Below are 11,165 nucleotides of genomic sequence, written 5' to 3' on the forward strand. Positions count from 1 at the left end.
GTTTGATTTGAGAAGGGTGCTCCTCCCTCCCCGCTTTTGCCCAATGACGTGACGGCCCATTGTCCAGTTCAACCCGGGCCAGCGTAATAGAACTCACCTCAATAGCAGGATACCCTCGGATTAAAAATCAACAAGCCTGGCTGTAGATTATATCTCTAAACACACTTTACATTGTTTGCGAGATGAGACATAATATCACTATAATCCGAGTGTTCATTGTCAGAAGTTGCTTTCATTTCAGCGCATCTAGTTTGTAAACATTTCAACCGTATTAAACGCTAACTTTTTTCAATTCCACAAGAAATGAACACAATTCAGGGCCTCACCTTTTTACATAAAAAAAAAAATCTCTCTATATATATAATAATCATTTATTTTATTTTGTCACAAACGTTGAGAGACGGGTCAGACCAAGGTGCAGCGTGGTATGCGAACATGTTTATTAAACTCAATAAACAACGTAACGTGACGTCCTCAGGCTATACACACACACAAGCCTAAACACGGAACAAGATCCCACAACTAAGGTAGGCAAACAGGCTACTTAAGTATGATCCCCAATCAGAGACAACGAGCGACAGCTGTCTCTGATTGGGAATCACACCCGGCCAAACATAGAAATACAATACATAGAACATAAACATAGAATTTCTAGCATAGATTTTCAGTTTGCAAACAATGTAAAAAATAAAATAAAAAAAAAAGTTAATAAAGCCGCATACAAACGTGTTCTCTTTCTTGAGTAAGACAGCTCCTAAATGCAGTTTCAGCCTCGCTCAGTGCTTTCTGGGGTGGTGGGGCAGCCAGCGGGAATATACAGAGCATACGCTTTGGTAATGTTCTCTAGTTGCGCCGTGATTGTTTCAGTGTTCTGTCACTCACTATATCACCGCAGAATTTGTTTTTATTGTTAATTTAACTAGGCAAGTCAGTTAAGAGCTAATTATAGATACAAGGTATCGGTGCTCATCGTCATTGGACATAAACATTACACAACAAGTAGGAAATCACTAATTCAACAATGAGCGGTATGGAAGGAATCAGTGGCTAACTGCAAGCGTTGCATATCAATCGCTATTTTGTTTGCTCCAAGTCTGGGTTTAAGGATTTAAAACATCTGTCTGAAATGGTCTCTAGCAGTACAGAGAAACCTATTTCTCACAGATCCATCTGTATCGATAGGAACAGTCATAGACCCACCATGCTCCTGAGTCTGATGACTGGGAGTAGAAATAAGCACAGTTCTCAGCTACACCACCATTAGGCTCTCCACTGTTCCAATACCTGTAGAAGAAACAACAAATAGAATCAGGCTGTCCACTGTTCCAATACCTGTAGAAGAAACAACAAATAGAATCAGTCTGTCCACTGTTCCAATACCTGTAGAAGAAACAACACATAGAATCAGGCTGTCCACTGTTCCAATACCTGTAGAGGAAACAACACATAGAATCAGGCTGTCCACTGTTCCTGTACCTGTAGGAGAACCAACACATATAATCAGTCTGTCCACTTTTCCAATACCTGTAGAAGAAACAACAAATAGAATCAGGCTGTCCACTGTTCCAATACCTGTAGAAGAAACAACAAATAGAATCAGTCTGTCCACTGTTCCAATACCTGTAGAAGAAACAACACATAGAATCAGGCTGTCCACTGTTCCAATACCTGTAGAGGAAACAACACATATAATCAGGCTGTCCACTGTTCCTGTACCTGTAGGAGAACCAACACATATAATCAGTCTGTCCACTTTTCCAATACCTGTAGAAGAAACAACACATAGAATCAGGCTGTCAACTGTTCCAGTACCTGTAGAAGAAACAGCACATAGAATCAGGCTGTCCACTGTTCCAATACCTGTAGAAGAAACAACACATAGAATCAGGCTGTCCACTGTTCCAATACCTGTAGAAGAAACATCACATAGAATCAGGCTGTCCACTGTTCCAGTACCTGTAGAAGAAACAAAACATAGAATCAGTCTGTACACTGTTCCAATACCTGTAGAAGAAACAACACATAGAATCAGGCTGTCCACTGTTCCAGTACCTGTAGAAGAAACAACACATATAATCAGGCTGTCCACTGTTCCAATATCTGTAGAAGAAACAACACATAGAATCAGGCTGTCCACTGTTCCAGTACCTGTAGAAGAAACAACACATAGAATCCGGCTGTCCACTGTTCCAATACCTGTAGAAGAAACAACACATAGAATCTGGCTGTCCACTGTTCCAGTACCCGTAGAAGAAACAACACATAGAATCAGGCTGTCCACTGTTCCAATACCTGTAGAGGAAACAACACATAGAATCAGGCTGTCCACTGTTCCTGTACCTGTAGGAGAACCAACACATATAATCAGTCTGTCCACTTTTCCAATACCTGTAGAAGAAACAACACATAGAATCCGGCTGTCAACTGTTCCAGTACCTGTAGAAGAAACAGCACATAGAATCAGGCTGTCCACTGTTCCAATACCTGTAGAAGAAACAACACATAGAATCAGGCTGTCCACTGTTCCAATACCTGTAGAAGAAACATCACATAGAATCAGGCTGTCCACTGTTCCAATACTCTGTAGAAGAAACAACACATAGAATCAGGCTGTCCACTGTTCCAATACCTGTAGAAGAAACAACACATAGAATCAGGCTGTCCACTGTTCCAATACCTGTAGAAGAAACATCACATAGAATCAGGCTGTCCACTGTTCCAATACCTGTAGAAGAAACAACACATAGAATCAGGCTGTCCACTGTTCCAATACCTGTAGAAGAAACAACACATAGAATCAGGCTGTCCACTGTTCCAATACCTGTAGAAGAAACAACACATAGAATCAGGCTGTCCACTGTTCCAATACCTGTAGAAGAAACATCACGTAGAATCAGGATGTCCAGTCAGAGCCTAATACTCTGAACAGTGATTTCATAATGACACAGATTTAAACAAATGTCTTACGTTGTGGTCAGTGGTGTGTCGTCCACCCATTTCCAGGTCCCCTCAGTAACAGAGTCAGTCAGACCAATCCAGACATATTTCTTTACTCCACATAACCAATTGACAAATGTCTGTAGTTGTGGGAGAGAGACAACATTTAATTCTCTCTCTCTCTTCTCTCTCTCTCTCTCTCTCTCTCTCTCTCTCTCTCTCTCTCTCTCTCTCTCTCTCTCTCTCTCTCTCTCTCTCTCTCTCTCTCTCTCTCTCTCTCTCTCTCTCTCTCTCTCTCTCTCTCTCTCTCTCTCTCACCTGTTTGTCTTGACTGTTGATGATCACCAGGTCTGCTCTGTTATCTCTGCAGTACTGTCTGCTCTTCTCCCAGTTGTTCTTCTTAGTAGAGATGTAGTAACAACGGCTACCAAGCTTCTTCCATCCTTGCGGACACTCTATAAGTTGAAAATGTCTCGCTTTAGTCACTTTAATATCACATTGAATTAAGTCTCAATCAAACACTTGAGGAAGACAGGGCACTAACTAATGGTCGGTTTGGAAGTCATAGATTTTTCCTTTAATGTAAGTTGAATTGCCTGTTTGTAAGTGGCATGTGAACTGATACAGAGACTGTCAAACAGAACAGTCAATAGACAATGTTACTCACCTTTCTCAACCAAAGATTGTTTCAGATGTTCTGTCTCTTTCTGTAGCTGGTCTCTCTCTTTGGTCAGGGTGTTGTATCTGGTCTGTAACTGGTCTCTCTCTTTGGTCAGGGTGTTGCCTCTGGTCTGTAACTGGTCTCTCTCTTTGGTCAGGGTGTTGGATCTGGTTAATTGGTTTCGCTCTGTGAAATAATACCATCAACGACCAAGGTAACAGTGGAAAAGTTAATATATCATTACCAGGGTTGGGTTCAATTGCATTTCAATTCCAGTCTATTCAGGAAGTACACTGGAATTCCAAGTCCAATTCTCTTCAATATTTTTCAATGAGGACAATGTGGAATTGGAATTTGGTGTACTTTCTGAATTGAATTGAATGGAGTTGAAATGGAATTGATCCCTGATCATTACACCACTGATGATTAAGAGAAAGTTTGATTGAGAACATATCAAACTCACGGTAGAGCAACAGGCCTATGATCCCAGCCAATAGGAGAACACACAGCAGACCCAGACTCACTGCAGCAGCTCCAGAGTATCTCTTCCACCACTGATAAAACACTGAAGCACAAATTATTACCATAAGAACTTGCTCTTTATCAGCGTTGTATTTGCATCGACTTTTGTGTCTGTCACGATCGTCGTATGAATGAGTAGACCAAGGCGCAGCGTGCGAAACAAACATGACTTTATTTAATTAAAGTATCTAAATGGAAAACAATAAACGACTCGTGAAGTCCTCAGTGACAATGACTGAACACGGAACAAAAACCCACAACACCAAAGGGAAAACATACAGATTAAATATGGCTCCCAATCAGAGACAACCAGCAAACAGCTGACACTCGTTGCCTCTGATTGGGAGTCACTCAGTCAAACATAGAAAATGACGAACTAGAACACCCAACATAGAAACAGAACACATAGAATGAACACACCCTGGCTCAACATAATGAGTCCCAGAGCCAGGGTGTGACAGTGTCCATTTGCTCTTTGAAGCACCGAGGAAAAAACACAAACTTGACATGGGACAGAACACCAGAACTGAGTTCCAGAACCTCACACTTTATACTGCTTGACTTCCAGAACCTCTTATAGAACACTGGCTTAAACATATTGCAGAGTTCAGGCACCCAAAATATTTCCGGCACCTATTTCAATCCAAATCAAATTTCATTTTGTCACACGATTCGTAAACAACAGGTGCAGACTAATATTGAAATGACTTACGGGTCCTTCTCCAACAATGCAGAGTTAGAGATACAACATTTAAAATATTGATACAAGGAACAGAGAAGAATAACAAGTCAAAATAAGTATAGTAGTGCAGTAGTGTAGTATTGTATATTACAGTGCATTCGGAAAGCATTCAAACCCCTTGACTTTTCCCACATTTTCTTATGTTACAGCCTTATTCTAAAATGTATTTTTTTTTTTTATTAAAAATCATCAATCTACACACAATACCCTGTAATGATAAAGCAAAAACCGTTTTTTACAAATTCTTGCTAATTTATAATTTATAAAAATATGAAATATTACATTTACATAAGTATTCATACCCTATACTCAGTACTTTGTTGAAGCACTTTTGGCAGCGATTACAGCCTCGAGTCTTCTTGGGTATGACGCTACAAGCTTGGCACACCTGTATTTGGGGAGTTTCTCCCAGTCCTCTCTGCAGATCCTCTCAAGCTCCGTCAGGTTGGATGGGGAGCGTCACTGCACAGCTATTTTCAGATCTCTCCAGAGATATTCGATCAGGTTCAAGTCCGGCGCTCTGGCTGGGCCACTCAAGGACATTCAAGACTTGTCCAGAAGACACTCATATGTTGTCTTAGCTGTGTGCTTAGGGTCGTTGTCATGTTGGAAGGTGAACCTTCGCCACAGTCTGAGGTCCTGAGTGCTCTGTAGCAGGTTTTCATCAAGGATCTCTCTGTACTTTGCTCCATTCATCTTTCCCTCGATCCTGACTAGTCTCCCAGTCCCTGCCACTGAAACCCCCCCGGGCGTGATGCTGCCACCACCATGCTTCACTGTAGGGATGGTGCCAGGTTTCCTCCAGACGTGATGCTTGGCATTCAGGCCAAAGAGTTCAATCTTGGTTTCATCAGACCAGAGAATCTTGTTTCTCATGGTCTGAGAGTCTTTAGGTGCCTGTTGGCAAACTCCAAGCGGGCTGTCATGTGCCATTTACTGAGGAGTGGCTTCCGTCTGGCCACTGTACCATTAAGGCCTGATTGGTGGAGTGCTGCAGAGATGGTTGTCCTTCTGGAAGGTTCTCCCATCTCCACAGAGGAACTTTGGAGCTTGGTCATCTCCCTGACCAAGGCCCTTCTCTCCCGATTGCTCAGTTTGGCCGGGCGGCCAGCTCTAGGAAGAGTCTTGGTGATTCCAAACTTCATCCTTTTAAGAATGATGGAGGCCACTGTGTTCTTGGGGACCTTCAATGCTTCAGAAATTTTTTGGTACCCTTCCCCAGATCTGTGCCTCAACATAATCCTGTCTCGGGGCTTTACGGACAATTCCTTTGACCTCATGGCTTGGTTTTTGCTCTGACATGCACTGTCAACTATGGGACCTTATATAGACAGGTGTGTGCCTTTCCAAATCATGTTCAATCAATTGAATTTACCACATGCAGACTCCAATCAAGTCGTACATCTCAAGGATGATCAATGGAAACAGGATGCACCTGAGCTCAATTTCGAGTCTCGTAGTAAAGGGTCTGAATACTTATGTAAATAAGGTATTTCAGTTGTTTTTTTGTATTTTTGTGTGCAGAAAATGTCTAAAAACCAGTTTTCGCTTTGTCATTATGAGGTCATTATTATGTGTGTAGATTAAAGAGGCGTGTTTTTTTCTTTAATTCATTTTAGAATAAGGCTGTAACGTAACAAAATATGGAAAAAGTCAACGGGTCTGAATACTTTCCGAATGCACTGAATAAACAGGGAGCACCAGTACCGAGCCGATGTGAAGAGGTGTGAGGTCATTGAGAAAAGAAAAGTGCCTTTTTCCACATTTTGTTGTTACAGTCTGAATTTTAAATGATATTTTGTCACTGACCTACTCACAATACCCCATGTCAAAGTGGAATTATGTATTTGTTTTTATTAATTTTTTATTTAAAAAAATGACAAGCTAACATATGGAATTGTTTTAAGATGGTCATAGCAAGGATTATTTAGCTATTTGATTTTGAATTTTAAGACCCCTTAAACTATCAAATAAATCATTAAAAAATTTGATTTGATGAAACATTGAATTTGGCATTACTGCTATCAGCCAATAGAAATGCATTGAATAACAGATTCACTACATGGAACAACAGATAGTCCCCCCCAAAAAATCTAAAGGAAGTTTGCTCTGAAGTGTCTGTCCTATATCTGAGAGATATAAGAAATATCAGGAAACATTTAATTTTTATTTTCTTACATGTATTTATCCCCTTATTTTAGGCACTAAACTATCTCCATATATACTTCCATAAATGTTTTAAACTGGTTCCGGGGACCTTCAGAGTCTTGTGAGGCTTGTGGACGTCCTAAATGGAGAACCCCATCACATTTGTGAGTCTCATCTTTCAATAGAGTGGTTTTAATAGTTTGTAGGCCAAACCGTTCGGACGCTACATACGATTTTGTGAGAGGACCGATTTTCAGGATGTCTCATGGTCTGACAAACACCGCTTTAGCTCTGCCACCTTCAACTGCAGATGCGGAAGGGCGATATCGGTGGATGTAGTGGATTGAGACGCAGCTAGGGGTGTAACGATCCATCTACTACATCGATGTATCGATTTATATTCATATGATCCAACTACATCGATCTGTGCTCGGCGAGTTGGCCTTTTGGACAACATATATCGATCTAACATCGTTTTAAAATGTAATAAATCGATTGTATCGATACTAGGAAATAACCCATTGGATTTAAGCACGTCGAGACTTTATATGCAGGGGTGCACATAACTGGTAACGCAGATACGCAAGCGCGACAAAAAATCAGGAATGCGTAATGCCACTTGTGTTACTCACGGCGCCTTTGCGTACGACCGATCTTCTCATCTAACCTTACACATGACATGTTGCTTGTCAACTACTGTCAGGGATGTCCAAAAGCAACAGACATTAAGCAGTTCTTTGGCGTTTCGCCACCTACAAAGAAACGCCAACTGGAGCCAGAGCCGAAGAAAATATTTTTTTCGGAAAAGTGGCTCCAAGATGTGCAGTGGCTTGAAGCTAACGATGAGCGCACTGAAATGTGGTGCAAGATTTGCCGCTCAAATCCACATCTAGCAGACAAAACAGGTGCATTTATAAAGGCTCAAAGAATTTCAACCATCCTTTATTTGACAAACATGAAAAGAGCAAGGAGACACGAATGTGGCGCAAGCCATTGCTAAAAGCTAGCCGAGAATAAATGTCCAGTCGCCACTTGCCAGATGGCGAGACAAGCTGAATGAAGAACAGCGGCAAGCTCTGTTTAATATTTTCTCTCTTCCATAAAGCTAAACACGCACGTCCCATGTCTTCCTATTCTGAGGGATGTTCCTTTACTGAATGCTTTTTGATGGATCTGAGGACATCACAAAAACTGAGCAGGAAATAGTTTACATTGTGTCTGTGTCCAGCAACGGAGAGTTTACCGGACTTTATTGGACTGATTGAATTGGGTGCTGACCGAACCCGCAGGCCACAACAGACGGACTTGTGAGACTCTTTTCCAGGACACAGGCTTGGATGACTGGACAACAAAGTTGGTCGCTGTGTGCACAGACGGGGCTGCTGTCAACGTAGGTATCTACAACGGCGTGTGCCAAAACTCCGCAACATGCTGCGGTTGGAGACTCCGTGCACCACTGGAGAATTGCGCCAAATCAGCTGATCGCAACGTTCCTTACTGTGAGACATTTCATCGCTCTGTGGTCAAGCTGCTGCAGTTTTATTTACAAAAAGGTGGAGCAAAAAAACTGCTTCACTGAATAAAGCTATGTGAAGAAAATGGGATCTCTTTCATAATACCAGATGGTCTGCATGGAGGCATGAAACACTGTTAAAAATATCAAGACTATTGCCAGCCATTAAAAATGCAACTGGTTACCAGGTATTTATTTCAGTCACACTGGTTTGATTTTTGGCCAAAGGTTACTGAATCGATTTCAAGTCACTGAATCGTTTCGGATCGTATCGTTCTAAATGAACCAATATCGTCCTTGAATCGTATCGACAACCACGAATCGTGATACAAATCGAATCGTTGTTAAAACGAATCGTTACACCCCTAGACGCAGCCCATGCTAAAAAACATATATCTTTCTTAAACTAACGGATTTTGATGGGGATTTTTGTACTATGTTAATTAGATTTCCGTTGGGGCGCGACCATTGTAGGCTAAGGGTTAACATGATTTTTGAATGACTACCTCATCTCTGTACCCCACACATACAATTATCTGTAAGGTCCCTCAGTCAAGCAGTGAATTTCAAACACATTTTCAATCACAAAGACCTGGGTGGTTTTCCAATGCCTCGCAAAGAAGGGCACCTTTTGGTAGATGGGTACAAAAAAAAGCAACCAGTCTATACAAAGCTACAGGCCTCCTTTCAAACTAAGTTGCCAGAAAGGAAGGAAACAGCTCAGGGATTTCACCATGAGGCCAATGATGACTTTAAAACAGTTACAGAGTTTAATGGCTGTGATAGGAGAGAACTGAGGATGGATCAACATTGTAGTTACTCCACAATACTAACCTAAATGACAGAGTGAAAAGGAAGCTTGTACAGAATAAAAATATTCCAAAACATGTTTGCAACAAGGCACTAAAGTAATACAGCAAATAATGTTGCAAAGCAATTCACTTTTTGTCCTGAATAAAAAGTGTTATGTTTGGGGAAAATCCAATACAACACATTACTGAGTCCCACTCTCCATATTTTCAATCATAGCGGTGGCTGCGTCATGTTATGGATATGCTTGTAATCGTAAAATCCTAGAGGAAAATCTGGTTCAGTCTGTTTTCCACCAGACACTGGGAGATGAGTTTGCAGTTACAGTTTTGACTTAAATCTGTTTGAAAATCTCTGGCAAGACTTGGAAATGGTTGTCTAGCAATGATCAACAAACAATTTGACAGAGCTTATTGAATTTTGAAAATAATAATGGGCAAATATTGAACAGTCCAGGTGTACAAAGCTCTTAGAGTCTCACCCAGAAACTCACAGCTGTAATCGCTGCCATTGACACAGGGGTGTGAATATTGATGTAAATGAAATATTTCTCTATTCATGTGTGTGTGGGCATATGTCGTGTGTGTGTGTGTGTGTGTGTGTGTGTGTGTGTGTGTGTGTTGGGGTATACGTATGTGTCAGTATCAAGCACTATACCAGGATAAACTGTTACCTGATTGTTGATCACCAACTCCATCCTTCCTGCAGGGCTTGATGGGTGTTTCGTTGCTGTATATACAATCATCAATATCCATGGTCTTTATTTCATTAGGTGTTTTGCCTTTAAATCCATCTCTGTTTTCATAGATTGCCTCTGACATCTTTACACACTTGTGCTCAAATGCAGTAACTTCTACTCTTGTAACTTCTACTGTTGTAACTTCTACTGTTGTAACTTCTACTCTTGTAACTTCTACTGTTGTAACTTCTACTCTGTAACTTCTACTCTTGTAACTTCTACTGTTGTAACTTCTACTGTTGTAACTTCTACTGTTGTAACTTCTTCTCTTGTAACTTCTACTGTTGTAACTTCTACTCTTGTAACTTCTACTGTTGTAACTTCTACTCTTGTAACTTCTACTGTTGTAACTTCTACTCTTGTAACTTCTACTGTTGTAACTTCTACTCTTGTAACTTCTACTGTTGTAACTTCTACTGTTGTAACTTCTACTGTTGTAACTTCTACTGTTGTAACTTCTACTGTTGTAACTTCTACTGTTGTAACTTCTTCTCTTGTAACTTCTACTGTTGTAACTTCTTCTCTTGTAACTTCTACTCTTGTAACTTCTACTGTTGTAACTTCTACTGTTGTAACTTCTACTGTTGTAACTTCTACTGTTGTAACTTCTACTCTTGTAACTTCTACTCTTGTAACTTCTACTGTTCTACTACTTCTACTTATTTAACTATGCTGTCTCCTGTGTGACATTGGCACCAGAGTGAAGAGTTATTCAGAGATTTTTACTCACACTTCTCCTTTCTTCTTCCGGGGAGGGAGAGAGTGAGGGAGGGAGGTCTAAATGTCTAAGGTTTTCACAAATATTTTCTTTCTCTCTCCATCTCTCTCCTTCCATATCTGTCTTTCTGTGTCTCTCTCTGTATCTCCCTCTCTCTCCCCCCACTCTGTCTGTTGTCTGTTTGTCTGTCTGTGATGAACTGCAGATAATTAGATGCAAGACTGTGTATTGCAAAAAATGACTGCGCGTGTGCACAGGTGTTCTTCTGCTGCAACGTGATAGCTGCAGGACCTAAACAGCTTAGACTGAGACTCTGATATGATGTTGCCACCAGCAGAAGGGTGAACAGTAGATAGATTAATGCAAGACGGTGAA

At 40.9% G+C, this 11,165-nt stretch overlaps 1 protein-coding gene across 1 annotated transcript; it reads right to left on the reverse strand.

Moving 5' to 3' along the window:
• Positions 1–657: 657 nt before the first annotated feature.
• On the reverse strand, positions 658–10,253 carry LOC121562729 (hepatic lectin-like). Its single transcript, XM_045219951.1, has 6 exons — positions 10,007–10,253; positions 4,062–4,163; positions 3,605–3,784; positions 3,256–3,392; positions 2,968–3,077; positions 658–1,284 (listed from the first exon to the last, which is right to left on the reverse strand). The coding sequence occupies exons 1-6, from the start codon at positions 10,152–10,154 to the stop codon at positions 1,152–1,154; spliced, it is 810 nt and encodes a 269-aa protein (XP_045075886.1). The 5' UTR covers positions 10,155–10,253; the 3' UTR covers positions 658–1,151.
• Between the last annotated feature and the right edge of the window lie 912 nt (positions 10,254–11,165).

The sequence above is a fragment of the Coregonus clupeaformis genome, unplaced genomic scaffold (assembly GCF_020615455.1).
Source record: "Coregonus clupeaformis isolate EN_2021a unplaced genomic scaffold, ASM2061545v1 scaf2929, whole genome shotgun sequence".
Lineage (NCBI taxonomy): Eukaryota > Metazoa > Chordata > Actinopteri > Salmoniformes > Salmonidae > Coregonus > Coregonus clupeaformis.

Excerpts from the sequence above, each read along its gene's own strand:
- LOC121562729 (XM_045219951.1), bottom strand. The coding sequence starts at position 10,154 with ATGTCAGAGGCAATCTATGAAAACAGAGATGGATTTAAAGGCAAAACA. Across the intron at positions 4,164-10,006 it reads AGTTGGTGATCAACAATCAG|TGTTTTATCAGTGGTGGAAG; the intron begins GTAACAGTTTAT and ends TTTGTGCTTCAG. Across the intron at positions 1,285-2,967 it reads GACACACCACTGACCACAAC|GTATTGGAACAGTGGAGAGC; the intron begins GTAAGACATTTG and ends TTTCTTCTACAG.